Source organism: Pogona vitticeps, chromosome 10 (genome assembly GCF_051106095.1).
Source record: "Pogona vitticeps strain Pit_001003342236 chromosome 10, PviZW2.1, whole genome shotgun sequence".
Classification (NCBI taxonomy): domain Eukaryota; kingdom Metazoa; phylum Chordata; class Lepidosauria; order Squamata; family Agamidae; genus Pogona; species Pogona vitticeps.
In genome coordinates, this window is record NC_135792.1 from 26,955,357 (window position 1) to 26,975,036 (window position 19,680).

At 53.0% G+C, this 19,680-nt stretch overlaps 2 protein-coding genes across 4 annotated transcripts; one reads left to right on the forward strand and one right to left on the reverse strand.

Annotated features, from left to right (window-relative positions):
* Positions 1-778: 778 nt before the first annotated feature.
* LOC110081259 (uncharacterized) lies at positions 779-11,307 on the reverse strand. Its single transcript, XM_072980558.2, has 12 exons — positions 10,955-11,307; positions 10,636-10,669; positions 9,095-9,149; positions 7,902-8,052; positions 7,455-7,494; positions 6,384-6,462; positions 5,929-6,010; positions 5,524-5,554; positions 5,033-5,177; positions 4,015-4,090; positions 3,036-3,072; positions 779-980 (listed from the first exon to the last, which is right to left on the reverse strand). Exons 1-12 carry the CDS (start codon positions 11,069-11,071, stop codon positions 964-966), a joined length of 864 nt encoding a protein of 287 aa, XP_072836659.2. The 5' UTR covers positions 11,072-11,307; the 3' UTR covers positions 779-963.
* A 1,275-nt stretch (positions 11,308-12,582) lies between these two features.
* On the forward strand, positions 12,583-19,620 carry SPMIP8 (sperm microtubule inner protein 8). 3 transcript variants are annotated; one of them, XM_020797832.3, is made up of 9 exons: positions 12,586-13,442; positions 14,133-14,195; positions 14,895-15,132; positions 15,366-15,427; positions 16,172-16,346; positions 17,257-17,318; positions 17,805-17,869; positions 17,988-18,020; positions 18,577-19,620. In XM_020797832.3, the coding sequence occupies exons 3-9, from the start codon at positions 14,901-14,903 to the stop codon at positions 18,605-18,607; spliced, it is 660 nt and encodes a 219-aa protein (XP_020653491.3). In that variant the 5' UTR covers positions 12,586-13,442; positions 14,133-14,195; positions 14,895-14,900; the 3' UTR covers positions 18,608-19,620. The 3 variants fall into 3 exon arrangements, with proteins under 3 accessions (XP_078236672.1, XP_078236671.1, XP_020653491.3); XM_078380545.1 differs by having other exon boundaries at positions 12,585-13,442; positions 14,133-15,132; XM_078380546.1 differs by lacking the exons at positions 17,988-18,020; positions 18,577-19,620 and having other exon boundaries at positions 12,583-13,442; positions 17,805-17,953.
* Positions 19,621-19,680: the final 60 nt, after the last annotated feature.

The window sequence follows — 19,680 nt, forward strand, 5'->3', positions numbered from 1 at the left end:
TCCAGAGAGGGCAATGCCCCAGGCCCTGTGGCCACAGAGGCATCCTGTTCAAGGGGTGCAGGTCAGGATGGTTCCAAAATCTATTGCTTCACTGGTTTGGCCTCTGAGCTGGCATCCGTCTGGCTCCTCACCTCCTCTGCCCAGGCAGCGGTCGGAAGCCTGAGACATTCTGCCATGGTAGAGAGTTCCATCAGAAAAAAAACACACATGTACAAACTAGTATGTTGTGACTTTTTAAAAAAGTTAATTTGTGCCTTTTGGCTCTGCTCTCTTTGGCATCCCGTTCGATCATCTCCTCCTCCTCCTCCTGGGCACACCTCATGCCCTGTTTCCATGATTCTGTGGTCTTCTCTTCCTCCTTGCCTAAACAGTCCTTCAAACTTTCCACGACTAGAAGGTCTTCCTCCATCATCCCCACCTCAGCCCCTGGGGGACCTATTCCCAACCCTCCGCTACTCGCTACCCTTCTGTATCTCCTCAGACCTTGCAAGGCCTGAAATCTGCACCCTAAACATTTAAACCAGGCGTTCTGGACTCTTTGGAGAAATTTCTTGCATGGAGAGGTCCACCTTTATTGGGTAAAGGTGACTTCGGTGCCACTGAACCCTAGTCCGGGTTCCAAACTAAGCTGCCATCATTGTAAGCCAGATATAAACGGACTTCCCTCAAAAACAATTTGAGCACCTAAGACGGCTGTAATCATCCTCCATTTCTCTGTAGGGAAAAAAATGCTTACGTTCTTTAAAAAGCTAAGCAATGAAACTCTTCTCATCTCAGGTTTCGAATGTAGATTTATTTCATTAACTTCCCCCCTTTCCTCTGGCAATCAATCAATCAATCAATAAACCAAACAAAAGTGCAAATCCTTTTCTTCCTGTTTAGACATGCACCCTCAGTGTAGGATGACTGGGTTTGTAAAAAGAGGCCACCAAGGTCTTCAATGTCTCTTTGTCTCAGAGATACTTAAGCCCCTTTGCACCCTGAAACAAAAGGAGATGGGAGGTTAAGAGAGAAAACACCCTTTCCGTTGCCAAAAGACAGGCAGGCTGGGTCACCTGGCATGTCTGGGTGTGAAATGCACCCTGCCTCCTTCAAATCCACCTGGGGAAGGGTTTGCGGCCTGCCCACAGCATGCTGCAGGTAGACGACGGGGTCCAGGAGCTCTGGGAATGCAGTGCTGCTTGTGTTGCGGGTGGATTGGGCCCTGGGTGTGGACGAGCTGAGATTCAGCCTCATCCAGGGCAAAGGCAGAGGAAGTTTCAAAGAGCTACAAGGGGCAGGTCTCTGAAGAGAAGAAGCAGACCATGAGCCACGAGGCCAATTAAGTCCTCTCGGTTGCTGGCCTGTGATGACACAGTGAGGGACATGTGCATTTCCTTGCCTTCACTTGCTGGGAAGACACACCGCAATGTCTGACTGTTAACTCAGTTCAGGCCCTTGCATTTCTGGATTATAGTTTTTAAAAATTGTAAATAGTTCACTATCTGTGGTAAAAAAAGGGGGGAGGGGTCTCAAAGGGAAGACTGGCTGTGTTCCTCTACACAGATCAATGGAAGACGTCTGTGGCAAATGAATGCTGTGAATCTCTGATACATTTTGCTTATTTTACCAATTGATTTGCATCACCTGGTGTTTTTGAGGTGCTGAAAAAGGTATGGCTACTCTATGCAGTCAAAAGCCTTCAAGGCATCCAGTAACTAGAGTGCAAGCTATTTCTGTTTCTTCTTACTGCCATAATTATTGTTATTCTTCCTAAAGTGTTGGTGTTAGGCAACGGATGACAAGGGGCATTTGGTACTTGTATTTTGTTGTTGTTTAGTCGTTTAGTTGTGCCTGACTCTTCGTGACCCTTCATGGACCAGAGCACGCCAGGCCCTCCTGTCTTCCACTGCTTCCCGGAGTTTGGTCAAATTCATGTTGGTTGCTTCGGTGACACTGTCCATCAATCTCATCCTCTGTCATCCCCTTCTCCTCCTGCCTTCACACTTTCCTAACATCAGTGTTAGGTACTTGTATAGTGAGGCCAATTACACAACAAGTCAAGACGGTTACAAGTAGCTTAAAATCTCTGGCCGTTACCCTGCTCAGAGTACACTGGGTGGAAGGGCAATGGTGTAAGCCTTTCTCCTACCCCAGCAGGCCTGCATGGGTTGCCAGCCTGGTCACACAATGGTGACCCGGCCAGAATTGGGGTGTGTGTGTATAGTTACATGATTGCTCTTCTACTTTCAATAGGTCATTGTCCCTTGTGTAACAGCACTATGACGTTATTAGTATTTGGTTGACTGGGGACAGAACATCATCATCATTCTTGCTGTTTCACAACTGCCGTGCAGCATTTGAGGATCATAAATATTCTTGCTAATTATTCTTGTCCAATTGGCTGCAACCCTCTTAAACGGCACTTGGAATGAATGAACAAAGACACACACACACCGGTTCCGGATGAACTGTCCTCACTTTTGCACCAGTCGCAAAAAGGCACCGAGTTCCCAAATGGCCACAGCCATCTTCCAGGCGCAGAGGCAAGGCCCCATCCTGACACCTCTTTTTCTGGTGACTGATGTGAGCTAGTGTCCCCCAACGCCCTTGGAAAACGTGGAGAGTCTGAGTCATCATTCAAGGTGGAAAGGAACACAGTCCCTCTAACGGGCCACACAAATGCATTGGGATAGAGGGGGGGTTCTGCATAGGTGGGGGTGTTTATTTGACACCAGGAGCCCCACCGTCGCACAAAAAAAATCCTCTAGAGATCCTGGCATGCTGGCATCTCCTCCTCTTTACACCCGTCTCTCCCCATGGAAATCCCAGGCGAAAACAGCACGCCGGGTGTCTGCATCTTTTACATTCACAGTCTGTTGACCAGCCAGCCTCACTGGTTTCAACCTCCCTTCTTGGTGTAAATCCAGGACTACAGGACATCTGTTTTTGGAACCGAGCTAATGCTGCAGGTTCACTTGCATCAGTCATCATCACCCCAAGAACAACAACGGTAGAAGAATAAAAAGGCATTACGGAAACAATGCGGGACTTACTTTCTTGTCCGGGGCCCATGTCGGCAGCTTGTGTAGTCTGTTAGGAGGAGGAAGAGGGAAAAACAAAATGTAACAAAAAGTCAATATTCTCCTCTCCCAGATGTCTATGTTATGGCCTCCAAATAATGCTGATTGCTCAAACTTCAGAACTATTCCCATAAAAAACAAACACCTAAAATATGAGCAGACTTGGTTTCCTGCCACATTGACTGAACTGTCCAAGGGGCTTCCAGAGTTACTTTTTCCTTCTGAGGTCAGAGTCGGCCACCATGAAACTGTGCGTGCTGAAGCCCCTTCGCTCCTTGTCTACTACTCCCATTCGATGCACCTCCTTTTGGCAAAAAGATTTTCTCTCCTCCCAATGCCAATGTCATTCCTTTTCTGGAGGATCAAGAGCCGCCGTTCTGAAACCTACAGCGCCCACCCTGCTGGAAGGGGTAGTGGAGCCATGACAAGAGGGGTCCTCAAAACAGGCCTGCCAGCCCTAGCCCTGTGGTGGTGAACCGGACAAGCGGAAGGAAACCCGGACACCTGCAGTCCTTAAACCAGGACATCTCCATGAGTGTATCAGCATCGCACAGTTAGATCCATTTGCAGGGCACCATCCCAGGGAAACCTGGGATCTGCAGTTTGTTGAGAGTCTTACAATTCTCTGCTGCCCTCGCCTGAACCACCAGCACCAAAGTGCTCTCGTGGGAAATTTCTAAGTACCTTCCCAAGCTGCCAGCAACAGGATTCCATAGAATGGAGTCATGGCAATTCCAAAGCCACGGCGCTGCTATCATCAGGTCTATATCAAATTCTATTTTAGGCGGCATGAAACAGAAGCATCGTCTCCACTGTGTGGCCAACGGTTGCACAAGCTATTCAACCGAAATGTTTTGTAAAGGAGTCTCAAGTCTCCTGTGAAACCCTTGGATAGAGATATCCAAAGACCGGGACCGAATAAATTTGGTGCTCCAAATGAGATGCTCCTCACCATCCGGGCCTGCTTTGTTGGGGTCACAGGTTGTGGCATGACTTTCTCCAGTCCATGAACAAACCACTCGAAGAGGCTGTTGATCAAGCGGAAGAGATTCATTAGCATCTTCTCTGCATGGAATGAAAGGAGCTGAAACAAAGCAGAATTAATTCTGTCCCTTGAAGACCCCACACGGCAGCCTATCCAGACCACATCTATATCTGTCTCCCGCTTTCTGTCTGTCTGTCTGTCTGTCTGTCTGTCTGTCCCTCCCTATGGCTCAGAGATGGCAATTCCAGGTGTTTCTTCTTTATGCATACAAAGTTAGAAACAGCTCAGTAATCCACCACCCTTTGATGGATGGTCCTTGAACCAGAATCCAGACTTTTTCCCTATGCATTCGTGTGAAGACCACACAGACCCCGTGACTTAGCTTGCTGTCAAGCCCATAGAGGAGAAATTGTGTTTGCAAGCAAAGATGTCAGGTAGTTTCAAGGCAAGGAAGTTTAAAAGAGCAGAAAAGGGAGCTCAGCTCCTTTTCCACTGAAACTCTCCCGCCACGTAATTTGCAAATGAGCCTGCTTTGGGTTTTGATTTCGTAAGACTTAACCACAAGGTTCCTTTGAAGTCTCATTTCTCACTCTTGAATCGAATGGCTTCCCCAACCACATTCTTTCAGCTCTCTAATCACGGAGCATCTTATAACATCTCTTCCACCTTGCTTCTCTCCAGGAATATTCAGAGCTGAATAATATCTACATACCCCTCTCCCCTCTCCCTCCCTCCCTCCCTCCCTCTAGTTTCCTTTATACGTCTTTGAATTTATCCTTTGGGGAATGACTCTTTATCTGCCAAACTGCAGGGCCGGGCCTGGATTATCCCCCATTACATGGTGGATCTTTCCCACCTACGCTCTTGACTCACGAAAGGAACTGTGGATTTGACACACATGAACAGCGACAAGTGCGTTTCACAACAAAAGGCATTTTGACCGGACAAAGCCGCAGGAACGCTCCCGAGATGTGCGCGTTTTTACCTGCCACCGTCACCGCCAAGCGTTCGGGGGAAAAGGGAAATGCTAAGGCTGGACAGGCTGACAGCAGAGTCGCAGGGTTTCAATCCGGGGTCGCTGGGAGGGCTGGGCAGGAAATTCACCTTATATGACGTCCTTGGTTTATTCTCTTTGGAGTTGGTTGGAAATTGTGGATGGGGAAGAGGGAAAAGTGAAACTATGTTCCATTCCAGAACCATATATTATTGTGTTGCTATTATTTTTTTAAATGGTCTACAGTAACAGAAAATGGACAATGCAAATGTTCACAAAAATATTTATCAGCAAACCATCAGCCAGGGTGGTGGTGGTGGTGGTCTGGTAAAATGATGCTTTTCAGAACCCAAACAAATAGGAAAGTTTATGAACGACCACTGTGATTCTCCAAAATTCTCCCACCCACTCACCCACCCAAAAAGTTGGGGGGGAGCCACCCAGTCTCTAGAGCTCCCCCAAAAGCCTTCTCCAGCACTTACCCATCTCCGCGATCTGCTCTGACGCCTCTTCCTAGTGCAGAAATGGAGAAAGAAGAAAACGAGAGGCTGAATTCAAGAGCCCCTCACATGTCTTTGTGAGGAGCAGCAAATGATGAGCACAGAACAACCACCCTTTGGTGCTGGGCAGTTTGGAATTTGGGGGGGGTGCAGACAGCAGATGGACCCCCAAGTTGGGTGTTAAGCAGACCAAAAGGCAGAACATCCAGAAGGCTGAGATCTCAACACAAAACCAACATCTTCAGGTCCTTAAGATGAAATCAAACCTGCCTGCCTGCTACAGAAAGTTTGTTTGTTCATGATTCTTATTTATTTTTAATTAATTAATTAATCAAATGTTGTTATTTCTCAATAACAAAACACTTTGTCTTACTTGTCTGCACTTACCTCCATCCGTTTCAAGTTCTCTGGCTTAGGAAGCATTTTTCCAAATCCATCTTTCAGCCACGATAACATTTGTTTACTACCCCTTGAAAGAAATGGGGGGGGGGGAGAGAGAAAAGGAGGATGATGATGTGCAGAGGGCACCATAGCAGGACACTGCAGCCAGCCTCGCCTCTGCCTGCCAAGCATATCTTAGCTTGTGCTCCCTGCGCCTCTTTCCCCTCTGGCCTCATGGTTTACAGGTCCACCTTCTCTCTCTCTCTTAGCTTGTCCACCTCTGATGGAAGTTGATTCAGTTCAGAAAAAGCCTCTGATGGAACCCAGCGCCTTGGAATGGGATGTCATCGCAAGCTCCTCTGCCTTGGCCTGACTACCAGGTCTTCTCCACTGCCTTCCCTGTTGGCATTTTCTTGAATAGCATTGAAAAAGCCTATGTTTGTTTGGGTGGGGGAGCTTACGTTTTATCTGGAGCATTATTATCCGAGCTGGACTGCAGTTCACTCAGGTCCTCTTCGTCAGGCTCCAGCACCGTGACCTCTGGAAAGGAAAACACAAGATGTGTTTGGAGAGAGGCTTGCATGCCCCAAAGTCCGGCACAGAGGAGATGATGCACAACGTTGGCTGCCCTGGTCTTTGCCCTCAGCTGGTTCATCATCCCACGCTTCCACTAATCTTTTTGGTCAGTCTCGTACCTGACGGGCAAGTTTCCTCCCCTGATGGGAGCTATACAGCCCAACCCATCTGGGTCCACACTGCAAACACCTAATCTATGCTGACGGCTAGTAAATCTCAGGAATCTTAGGACGAGGTCTCATCCAGCCCTTCCTGGAGATGCCAGGGTTGAATCTGGAGCTGTTCCATGCCACCCACATGCTCTTCCACCAAGCTCCATGGCTGGACATCCCCTCTTTCTCCTGAGTCTCCACCTGACCAACGCAGGACAGATGAGGATAAGCCACTAAGGACTGAACTAATCACACCCCATAAATATGCTTTCTTTCTTTTTTTTTTTTGAAGACAGCATTCTCTGCAGTGAAATGGTGTGGATGACCCAACCATCCTATAACCAAAGTTCTTTCTGCAATCTTTGCTCCTCCTGGTGAGCTTTGCAATTAGAAACAGAAATGACTTAATCAGGAAATAACTCTGATCATCCTTCAATTAGCTTTTGCAACTTTACAAATGGCAACTTCTCTTGCTTTTGTTTGCTGATTGGTCGTCAGGAACATACAAAGTTCACATGTTGGTTTGGCAGCTTTGAAGAACTTGGGAGAAGGGATAGTATGTTATCACCTTCCAGCTGGAAGGAAGGAAGAAAACCCATGAATTCAGCTTTCATGGCAACTTGTTCTGTAGACCCTCTGGTTCTTTTAATGGGCCAAGAAGTGGAACTCTGGAGTACTGGGCATATATAAGATAGAATATGACTAGAACAGAACTCAGGTGTTCCAAACAGGGGCTGTTCCGAGCTAGATCAAGGCACAATGTCTGATGTACAGGATCCCACAAGAAGGGCACAAGCATTTTACCCAAGTCATCGTCGTCCAATTTTATACTCTGGAGTTCTGTCTGAAAAGAGAGAGAGAGAGAGAGAGACAGGTGTTTTTTTTAAAGGAAAGAAATCAGACTCAAGCCCAAAGACCAAGGAGCAAAGACAAAGAGGATACGTCTCTCATCAAGTCGTATAGGCATAGGGAAAAGAAATGAAAAAAGGAACACAAAGGAAAGGAAAGGAATCTTGCAGGCCAAGAGAGTTGTCTCTCTAGGAAGCCTTGCAAGACAACCACCTGCCTCGGTTCAGAGGCAGAGAGTTTATATGCAGGTTGCAGAACAAGGTCAAGCACTGAATCTCCCTCCCTTTGCGCAGGGGGCGGGCGGACTGCGTCTGGATCCAAGCCGCAAGACACAGACTGGCCTTTACGAAGGCATCCAACCCCAGCTTCCTCTCTTTCGAATCCAACTGTAGAAACACTCACCACGTCCGGGATGTCGAAGCTGGCCTCGAAGCTCTTCCCGCCTGCCTGCAGCGCGAGGGGGGCGACGGGGGCGATGGGGGCGTTGTGTGCCGGCTGGGGGACCACCTTCCCCAGACCCTGAGACAGCCAGACGAGGACGCCCTGACCCACGCTGTGAAGAAATGGGAGAGGAAACACTGCGGAAAGAGCGCAAGGAGGTCGCCTTCCCTCCTGACCGCCAGCGTGGCTCAAGGGGAGGCCTGTTAGGGACCCTCCCCAGCCAGCAGGGCAGCTCCAAGAACATGGGTCTTCTGACCTGAGGGGGTCCCACAGGATCCCACGACCATCGGCTTTAAGCCACTCCTCTCCGTGACCGCCTAGAGGCTCCCCCAAGCCCCCCCCCCCAAACTGCAGGACACAGACCTCTCAGCTACGCGGCCCCCAAAGGAAGGAAGGACGGATGGGGCAGCAGAGGAAGACCCCAGGAATTCATCTTTGCCGCTTCTACCAGGTCAACTGATGCAGGTCTTAAATCAGGCAGGAAGGTGGACTGTTACAGAGTCTCAAGATTTTAAAGATGGTAAACCTTCTGCCTGGAAGCGGGAGGATTTCTCAAAGAGCCACCCCACGAGCACTGGGAGGGGGCGCATCCTTCGGAGAGCCTCTCCTGGGCATCGGCTCAAGCCCTTGCCAGGTTGTTAAAGAAGATGTGCAAAAGGTCTCAGTCACAGACTTGAGCTCTCCACGGGACAAAGGGCCACACAAATACCCAGCCAGCATTTCTGCTTTGGAAGGGTGACCAGGCTCCTCCGAAGGCCAGCGCCTGCATCCAGAGGAAGGTGGCTTTCTCCAGTTGCGACATTTCCTCCCTAGTTCGCTCAGCATGACTCCAGAATAAGCCACGCACACGAAATAAATAATGCCTCACATTCCAGAGATAATCCTGGGGACGCAAGCACCTCTCCTCAATGGGTTTTGACCATGACACACTTTTTACTGCTACTTAAGGAGGGAGCACGCCTAAGAATGGGTTTCTGCTGATGCCACGCTTTCTCTTGAGTCAAGAAGTGAAGACATTTCAGAAGGAGACCTTGGTTATAACAACTTTTCAGCCCTTGAGTGAGAACGGAAGAGTTTTATTCTAATGAGAGAAAGAAGTTGAAGCAAGGGAGTCGTGTGGAAACAGCGTTCCGCTATAAAACGAGCGCAGGTACCTTTCTGTTGTTGATACTGCATCGTGGGACTCCGCGACCTCTACCTTTTTGGACCCTAAAAAGAAAGCACAATTAAGGTAAAGACTGAATCCTACCACTTCCGATAAGACATTTTTTTCTTTCTTTCTCCACCCTACAGTCGCAGAAACTTTGCAACTGGGGGTGGGAGTGCTAGAGGCCTTGTTCAGGATTCTGCTCTACAAAGGAGCATTTTACAGAACAGAATTGCTTGCTCAACGGATCAACGCCAAAGGCTAACTCACGATTGTTGTTATTATTATTTTGGCACGAACTTCCATGGGTTGCATCTGAAGAAATCTATGAAACCTCACATCACTTGACCCTGTTTTACTGACGCCTCATATAGCTGTACCTGGTAATTAACTAAGATGACTGTATCTTACCTTGTTTCCCCGAAAATAAGACCTAACCTGAAAATAAGCCCTAGTATGATTTTTCAGGAGGCTCGTCATAGAAGCCCTGCCCCAAAAATAAGCCCCAGTTAAACGAAACCCCGCCCTCCACCCTTGTGCAGCCACCAGAAGATGACATGATTGTAAAATAAAACATCCCCTGAAAAGAAGCCCCAAAGTGTTTTTTGGAGAAAAAAATTAATATAAGATCCTGTCTTATTTTTGGGGAAACACGGTATTAGGCCCCGGCGAAATGACGCGAGCCTGGATGCCGTTGCTTGTCCCAGTTCGGGCAGGCCCATCGAATCAATGGGTCTGAGAGAAGGGCCGACTTGCCAGTGCTGGCTTTGGGGGGCTGTGCTGGAAGAGGCTTCTAAGCGGAGGGCCTTCCAGGTGGGAACTGCTCCCGGGCTCTCCCCGTGAAGCTGAGAATTATGGGCTTTCGCTCATAAACAGTCCGGCTTCCTTGGGCCCCCGTGGCGGTGAGCCAGCCGATGCCATGCAAGGATTTTTGCAGTACAGCCATGCAAGGATCTGTGCAGGACAGCCAGCAGGCTAACCACAGCTTAGCAACTCCTGCGAAGGGGTCCCTCTTCCGCTCCAGCCCACCACTGGAGGCAGGACTGGGAATCCTCACTGACCTGGAGGTGGACCAGGGGAGGGGAGGGGACCTGTTGCTCTCCGTGGGCAGCAGGCAGGAGGCATCTCTTAAAGACCAAGGGTGGAGACCCTCCCCAAATTAAAACAACAACAGAGGGCACAGGCCGGGGTGAGGAAGACATGCTGAAAAAACTTTGGAAATGGTTTGCATCTCCCTGAGGAGCAGGACGGTGTGTCCTTGCAACTTTTCAAAGCAAGCAAAGAGGTTTGGAAATAAATAGGTCTCAGGACAGCAGAGCTGGGAGGGACCCTACAGATCACTGGCATGGTGGGGAATCTTGAACGCCTACCGAGCTCTCCAGGAAACCCATGGGGTTCCTTCCTCCCACCTCCCTCCTTCGGGGTCCCTGGTGCCTCCCACCCCTTCTGCACAGGGACAGGATTTTAAATGTGCCTATCCACACCAGAAGAACGAGGGGAAGAGGATGGGGCGGGGGCAGCCGGAGTGGTCCTTTAGCAAACTCTTACCTGCCGCAGGACTGCGCGCGCTCCCGTCGGGCGGCTTTGGAGAAACGCAAGGAGAGGAAAGAAACGCATCAGAGGCCACAGCCTGTCCGGGGGACCCGTCCCCTCCTTGGAGGCCAGAGACCCCCACGAAGCTGCCGGCAGGCGTTTGTGGCGATTGCCTTCCGTGAGCGCCAGCTGACCAGACAAGTCAGGCCTCCTTCCCGATTGAGCCCCGTAAGGAGGCTGGAGGGTGGCCGGAGGGGGATCGGCACTCAGGGGTCCGGCCGCCTCCCCCGGCCCTGGCCTGGCGCCCCGAGGGGTCATGATGGCAGGCACTCACCTGTCCGGCCAAGGCCGCCCTGCCGTCTGGGGTGGCCTGGGTGCCTTCCTGCATGATCTTGTGGATGGGGGAGCTGGCCGGAGGCTGGGGCACCACTCGCTCGACCCAGCCCAGCATCCTGCACCTGCGGGAAGGACCCCGGGAATCAGCCACGGGGGAGATCTGGAAAAGACCAAGGAAACACTCCCGGTGGAATCGCCTGCCCTCATCCAGCAGCCCCCCCCCGGGACTCTCCTGGAGGGGTGCGGGAGGTGCTCTTGGCTTAAAAGGACCAGGCGTGGAGGAGGAGTCGTCTATGGTTTCCTCTACTGGTTGGAGGGCCTTTCCTTAGCACCGGTGTCAGCATGCAAACGCCCCCCTCCCGTCCCTCCCGTCCCTCCCTGGAATGAGGGAAGTCCCTGGGAATCCCTGACCTGTTTGGGGGTCCCCAGACAAGGGGGCCAAATCTCAGGATCAGCGGTGCCGGACGAGAAGAACGCTTGACCCTTCCATGTGGCTTTCAAACCACCTCCGCCTCACTCCCAACCTCGTGGGGTCCCGAGAACTGTCCCTGTGGGATCCCAGGGCACCTCATGGAGACCTCAAGCTTCTCATACTCCACTCCCCCCCACCCTGAGCAATGTGCTTGGCACTGAACAGGTCCCCAGTCCTCATGGCACATTCCCTCTGGGGCTTTGCTCGAAAGTGGCTCCCTATGGAGCCGGACCAGGATGTGATCTGGCCCCAGCTCTCCCGAGCATCAGGATGGCTGTCGGTGCAAAAGGAGGATCTCTCAAGACACCCTTCTCGGCGCCGGCAAGCCCAGGCGGGCCCCCACAGGGGTCAGAGAGCGCAGCAGGCCTTTCCCACCACCCTTCTCCCCTCTCCCGGAACAGGAGCCTCGGGGGGGGGCAATGCCCTGAATATCAGCCCAAAGGAACACTCACCAGCAGCAAGAGCAGAGCCCGGGGTGGGTGGGGGTTTCTCCTCTCTGAAGGAGGGACCCTTCCTCACCCCAAAGGGGTCCCGGGAGAACAGAAAGATGGGGGGGGCGTTTCCCCAGGAGACCTGGTCTTCGGCCCCCCCTCTCCTGCTACAAAGGCCTTCTTCGATGGAGAAACCGGGAGAGGGATTAACTGAGGGTGCAAATTGGATTAAGCCAGCGGCCGTTGTTCTAGAATCCAGACCCGTCGGTCCAACTCAGCAGCACCCAGACGCGCGGGAGAGGCCCGGAAGGGCCGCTCACCCTCTGGCGAGGAAGGGGCTGTGGGTCCGCAAACGGGAAGCCGGACACGGAGGATCCCCCCCACCCCCACCCGAGCAGGTCGCCGCGGATCCTCCCAGGCTGAGAAAGCAGGGCTGGATGCTGGTGGACTCGGCTGAGCCACCACCTGCAGATGCTCTTAATTAAAGGATGATCCCTTTCTCCCCGCCTCTGAAGGGCTGATGGGATTTGCCTGCCTGCCGCTGCCCCTAATCCCCAGGCAGAGGCCACCTTCCCCAAAGGCGGTGGGGCCACCCAAGATCATCCAGAGGGTCTCCCTCAAGGGCCGTGGGAGGGTCGCCGGCACCAAGCTGGGGGGGGGGGGGTCACTGTGGGAACCGAACCCCAAACTGCCCCTCTGCCGACCACCCTCCTCTTGAGGGTCGCCTCCTTTCTCCCAAGGAGGCCGGCAGGAAGGGAGGCCTTGGGGGCAAAGCTGCTTAGTGGGTGGCCGGGGAGCCTAACCTGCGCGCTCAGCATGCACACACCCGGGCCACACGCGCAGGCAGCCCTTTGGCTCCAGGGTCGGCACCCACGCTTCGAACGGGGAATGCCCCTTTGGATGCCATTTGGCAGTCCCCAAGCAGGGGTGGCACACAGCTCCCTTCCGCACTCAGGGGAGGAAGGGCAAGCCGCCACCGGGGCTCCGGCCGACCAAGGGTGCAGAGGGAGTTTTCGGGGTGCCGGGCGGGAGGACAGCCTGCCTCCCCCTCCTTACAGACGCCCCAGGAGAGAAATCTTTGCCCTAGGCCTGCGCTGGAGGCGACCGAGGCCTCTGGAATGCTCCTTTGCCTTTTCACATCCTTATTGGGCATTTTTAAATAAGAAGAGATACCATAAGGGGAAATGTAATCTTGACGTGGATTTTGAACGGCATATATACAAGCCCTGGTCCTTGGCTGCCGGACGCGTCACATTTCCCTGGTTGGGAGGGGGTGGTGGTGGCAGAGGCAGGACGGTCCAGGGTGGGTGCCCCCTGCAAAGGGGCTCCTGGGCTCCGGGCCCTTCCTTGCAGGCTGTGTTGGCTCCTGAAAGAGCTCAGACTGGACAGCGCTCGGCTCTGATGGAGGCCACCATTGTTCCCGTCACCTAGCAACCTTGCCCTCATCATCACCCAACATCTCCTTTGGATATTGGCTTCCCGTTGCCATGGAGAAGAGGGGATCGGAGACTGCCCACCCCGGCTAGCCTTGCAATGCGAAGCCGAGAAACTGGGGAAAGGACCGCCTGTTTCAAGGAAGAGAGGTATTCCGTTTTTTCTCTTTCTCTGCCAGCCTTGTGGGGAGGGGGCCCCCCAGGAGGAAAGCCAGCGTGGCCCGGCTGCCCTCCGGAGGAGCCGTCCGTGCCTGGGCCTCTGGCCATGGCAGTTCCTGCAAAGGCAGGGTGGGAGAGGCTCGGAAGAACAGGAAGGCACATCTGGACAGCCCCTGGAAACCTGCCTAAGCAGCTATTCCATCAGGGAGGGGGGGGAAAGGAGGGAGGGGGGATTGTGATGGTAATTCAATGCAAGTTTCAGGGGGGGAAGTGCTCCGAATCCTCTTTTAGGTCAGTGGTTCTCAAACTGGGGTCCCCAGATGTTCTAGGACTGCAGTTCCCAGAAGCCTTCACCACTTGCTGTGCTGGCCAGGATTTTTGGGAGTTTCCAGAGGCTGGGAGTCCCCTGGTCCCCAGCCTCTTTAGACTTGAGTTTGAGAACCTGTTTCAGATGACACCGAGAGGTCGGTACCAAAATCTGAGACCAGAGGAATGGGGTTTTATGGTCTCACAAAAGCAGGACAGGCTTCTAAAGACTCAGCCTGCCTAGTTTATCTTTAGTTTACTATTTTTTTAGTCATTTAATATTTTTTCCAGAGTTCTTTTTAATGCAACTTTTTAAAAAAGCCTTAATTGTTCTGGTCAATCTGGGCAGCCTTGATTTGAACTAAATATTTCTAGGTTGGCTTGTGGTCGGAAACCAGGAAGTGATCTGCCTGCCTGAAGACTTCTGGAATCTGTGAGGTGAGTTAAAGTTAAAAAAAGAACAAGGAAGTACAGGATTAGAATTTTTTTAAAAAAGGCTGAATAAAATACATAAATGCTAAACAAGGGCAAGCAAAGCAAGGTTCAGCTTAAAACAGCTGCAGAAGTGCTGGGAAAGGAGGTGGAAATGACACCACTGAGTTTTGGGTAGCAAATTGCAACCCTTTTGGGCTCTTGTCTTTTGTCTTGTTTTAATTTACCATTTGGGGAGTTCTTGGAGGGCCAGGGAATGCTGAGAATCACATACAGTACGGTTGAACTCTGCAGGATGTGAATGCTTAGGACGAAGGAATGCAAGGGTAGCGCATCAAAGAGGCAGTGGCCCTCCTCCGTTCAGAAGGAGAAAATACTGTAAGCCATGAGGGGAAACTGGGAGAGCAGCGATTTCTTCCTTTCAGAACTCCCCAGCAAACGAGGGGCCTTTTTCTTTAGCCCATTTAAGGGTTGCCCGCTTCCAGGGCAGAAGGCTCGCTGCATGGAACGCTGGCATCTTCTCCTGTCACACCGGCCACGACATGCGTCATCTGCAGCGTGTCTAGGATCCAACTGCTGTTACAATCCTGCAAAACGAGGAACAGGCCAGCAAGATTTTCCACCGATGGTGGCTTTGCTGTTCCCGTTTTTGTTACCAATGCTGAACGAGACTAAGAGGGTAACTTGACGTGTCTTTTGATTTAGCTGATCATGGCCGCCACGGCTCAGACTCTTGACCTGGTGCCATGGCCTCCAGATGAGAATCCCGTTTACGCCTCTCCGGCCGTCCTGATTCCACTGGAGCCCAGGAGGGTCATGTTGGCCGGAGTGAAGGACCACCTCTACCACCCCTTCTTGCCGACATTAAGGCGAATGGATATGGACACCGTGGCCAACAAGCTGACCGATGAGCACTCCAGAACAGCCACCTGCTGTTCCAAAGGTAACGCCAAACACCAGCCACCGGGGACGCAAGATCAGACTCTTTGCAGGTTTTAAAAAGCATACAGGGAGTTAAAAGCACAATGTGTAATTCCAGCCAAAGTTTCTGTTTCAGGGCCCACGTTCTGCACTTCACTTAACGTTGGTTGGCACACGTCTACCTCAGATCCCTAGAAAAGGTGGTGTTCTTTCTTTTTCTTTTTAAATCTTTCTTGCTTGTGTTTTTTTCCAAAGAGCATTTCGAAGACGCCACGTTCACCTTAGCCGGAGTGCCGAACCAGCGCTTTCCGTCCCTGGTGAGTGAGTGCTTCCACCGCCCAAGGTCGCTGCGCCTGCCGTCATTCTGCTGATGGTCACTTCTGTGGACTGCAAATATCACCCAACTGCTTTGGTAGCCAAGTGGGCCTAAGGAAGGGAGGGCTTGGCACTCATTTCTGAATGCCAAAGAGACCAGACCCGAGTAGAGTGTCTGAAAAAGTTGGGGTTCTTCTGCAGGAGGCCAGAGGCATGGCTGTGGATGGGGAAGGAGGCGAGGCTGACTCTCAGAGACGGGCAGCCCGTGGCCTCCCACACAGAAAGAGGGAGAGCCTTCGGCGGCTCAGGGGCGCCCCCTGCTGGGCCATCCTGAAAAGCACCGCGGCACCAGGCAAGACTGGGCCTTTGAGCACCCTAGACCGAGTCACATTCAGCTGAATGTAGAAAGTAGACGTTTTTACAAAAATGGCGACGGAAGTTTCAGCCGCTTGACATGTACTTCTTTTAACTGGGTGGGGTAAAAATGGTGTCAACAAATGTATTGCACTTTCTTACACTTGGCCCACATATCGGGACACAAAAGCACTCCCATGCCGTGTTTTTGGCATACGGGGGCCGAGGTCCAGCCGTACAAGGCGCCCCTGGATGAGGCCCACTGAATCCCGGAGGCAGCTGTGCCACTGCCTCTCTCCTTCAAGCCGGGGTGGTCCCAAAGGCCCGCAAAAGCTCACCCCTCCTTGGCCCCCTGGGGCACCTCAGCATCCCCGTGTCCTTGCTCCACCCAGGGGATGACAGAGCTGGGAAGGTCCCTGAGGGCCAAGCACCGAGGCGGGAAGATGGCGCCCCTCCTGCCCAGCACCAACCAAGAGGAGTGGCCCAGCTACACGAGGGCCATGGACGACTGGTCCCGCTTCGTCTCCACGGCGGGAGAGTTCAAGCTGCCCAGTTTCAGCAATAAAGGTAAGCGCCGTGGTCTCCTGGCGCATCAGCGTGGCCTCTCAGAAGCCCCTCCTGACGGGCATGGGGGGGGAACGTTTCATTACTGGCAGCCAAAGCAACAAGGTGAGAGGAGAGGAAGGAGGCTGTAGCAGACCAGGGCACCCTGGACCTGCCCACCTTCCATGCTTGCTGCTCCCCCTTCTTCAGGAAACCTCTTGGCAGGCTTACCACCAGCCCTTCACGCACAGCCAGAGGGTCCATCTAAAAGAGAATGGAGCTCAAGTCGGCCCCCTTTCACCTGCACCCGCTTCCGTGCGCCAGGGTCCCCTTCTTCAGGTGCAACCCACGTGGGTTGCCAGCACCCCCACCCCCAGGCTTATCACTGAGGAGCCACACGGCCCCAGGTTGTTTTTCTGCCACTGACCCACCTGGGTCCCTCTTGGAAAGTCCAACGAGGGACGCCCTTCCGTGGATACGCAGGAAAGGAGGAAGGCAGGGCTGCTTTCCTGTTCAAGGTGGAACTCAGCTTCTCTCGCAGAGCGCAGCCCCATCAGCCCAGCGCCTGTGGTCTGAGACCGCAGAGGCAGGAAGAACAAGATTGGCTTCCGTTGGAAGAGGGCAAAAAGCTAGGCGGGAGAGCCTCCCTTGTCCTGCTCTGTCCCTTTGCGGCTCAGACACAGATATTTAGAAGGGACCCTTCTCTGCGTTTCCAGGCCCCCACTCAGCCCAGCGGGAGGGAGACAGGCGACGAGTCAAGGAGAGTGGCACAGCCCTCCCTTTTCCCCGGCCAAGCCCCGTCCCGGGCGTCCCCACCACGTTGAGCCTTGGGGCCAAGGCGCAAGCGCTGCACAGGGATGGTGGCCGGCCAGCAGGCCATCCAAGCCGCCACGGGAGGACGGAGGGATCTGAGCTTTCTGTGCTTCCTTCACAGTTCTTGGCTTCAGCGGCTATGCGGTGAGGTACCTGAAACCTGACGTCACACAGACCTGGCGAGTAAGTGTGCGTGTTTGGAGGGGGAGAAGCACAGGTGGCTTTGGGCAGGGCGTGCAGGACGGAACCTGTTGTGTGTGTATGCGTGCGGGTGCTAGCAGAAGCCCTGGTCTGGATTTCTCTACTGATGCGCCTCCAGGGCCATCCCTCTTATCTATGTGGCGATACCAACCAGCCACGTCTAGCTGTTCCTTCTTTCGGTCTCCAACCAGCCTGTGCCACTTTTAGGCCCCTCCCTTGGGGGGGCACTTTAAGACGTTTCGCCATCCTAGGAGATCTCAGGGTTACCCCACATCGGCTGCTGCCTCTCACTAAATGGCCAAAGGGCAGGGAATACTGACCCCATGCACTGGGCAGGAGGGCTGGGCACAATAACCCTGTGGGCCCCCAAAAAGAGCGCACTCCGTAGCACCACCACCACCGACCTCCCTGGTATGCCACATTGACTTTTGTCGTTCGTGCTGTGTTCTTTCTTCCGTCCGGTGCCAGTACTGCCTCAATCAAAACCCCAGCCTGGACATATATGGACCCCGGCCCATCCCTTACAATACCGTGTAAGTACCAAGACACTCCCCCCCACCTCTGGGGCCGATGCCTCCCCGGTGGTGGTTCCTTGACAATCCTCTGCCAGGGAGAAACAGGTGGCTTTTCCCCCTCTCTCTTTTGCTCCAGCAACACCTACAGGAGCTTCGGATCAGCGCACAGGTAAGTCACCTCCAAAACCCAACCGAGGGAGGGAACAGAAATGGCTAGCTAGCCCTCCAAGCCCTTAACGGACCAAGGGGAAAACGCAAAAAGATCAATTCACACGCAGTCACTTTACCCTCTGCTGAAAGGGCCCCATCCAAGGGAAATCTCAGGCTCTCATTCTGTTATCCTGGGCCAAAGCCAAAGCTTAAATGCTTCACAGCTACATATCTCTGGGATGAGTAACACCCCTGCAGGAACTGCTTATTCATGTCACAGTTAAAAGAATGGATGAGAAGGATGGGTTTGGAAGAAAGGTGAAGAACCCCCATGGATTCTCATTCCGAGGGCCGTCTATGCACACCAAACAGCAGACCAAAGCTTAGCTTCCGAGATGCAGCCCAAATCCTCGTGATGGGCTCAACAAGATCATTTGCCTGCCATCCTGACGTGGCAGAATCCACCCCAGGTCCCTGCCCTCTTGTGCGTGTGTGTCTGCATGAGCAGCCCAAGTCTGCCAGGGGGAGGGATCACTGACCGACTGACTGCCACTGTACCTTCCTTTCTTCCCCAGCCGCTCTCACTACCTCCAGCCCTGGCGCTAGGAAGGAGCCCCCCCATCCACCCCCCAAAAGACACTCCAGCAGCCATACCACAGAAGATCCTCTCCTTCAGATGTTCAATGGCCAGAAAGAATAAAGGCTGTCCCCCTCCTTGGCAAAGGAGGAGGGGAGAAGGCATTTCCTGCTCAAGAGATCCATTAAAGGTGGTGGGAAGGGGGGCAAGAGAAAGGGTGGTTCCCTGCTTCCCCCCCCCCCTCCGACTTTCTCCCCATGCCTGGTTCCTTATGAAAAGATGGCTATCCTGCTGAGGCTTTGCAGGATCCTCCTCTCCTGTCGAGGGGGAGCTGGATCTTGCTGCCTTTTGACACCAGTGTCTGCTGATCCAGACACTCTGAACCTGCCGTCCAAGATCTGGAGGAAGCCTCGGGCAGCAGAGGGGCGCAGGCATGCAAGTGGAAGCGGCTCCAGGGGGGATGCTCTGGAGCAGGTCCAGCTGCACCAGGCTCTTCCCAGCATCCACAAAGCTGGCAGCAAAGGTCAGCCCGCAACCTCTTCCAATCCACCCCATGGCTTTGGCCCAGGGGTGGCACGGCCGCCGAAGGCAAAGAAGAATCGTTGGGAGAGACAGGGAGGAGATGGCCGAAACAGCTTTGCTGCTTGCCAGGAGATGGGAGGACCCACCACAAGTTAAACAGGGGAAGGGGCTTTGGCAGGTAACCGGGGGGGGGGGCTGTCTTGGGCTTAAAGGCTTTCCCTTTCTTGCATGGCTGGTGCCCGATTCCCAGTTTTTGGCAGGAGGGAGGCAGGGAACAGAGGCTTCGATAAAGAAAATGAAATGATCCCCTTAAAAACAAGCTTCTCTAACAGGTATTGTCACCAGAGGGGAGGGGAGGGAAAGCCATTTGTGAATTTTGGGCCCGGCTGAAGGGCAGGTGGGGTTGGTTAGGTTAGAAACCGACCCAGAAGCTCCTTGTGTGTGGGGTAAGGTCGCCCTTGCAAAACTCCACCTGACATTTCTGCTCCATGCCAACCTGAATAAAACCTTTTCAACTCTCGACTGCTCTGCCACAGACTCACATTTAAACATTTGGGCACCAGGCTTTTTTGGAAGGGGG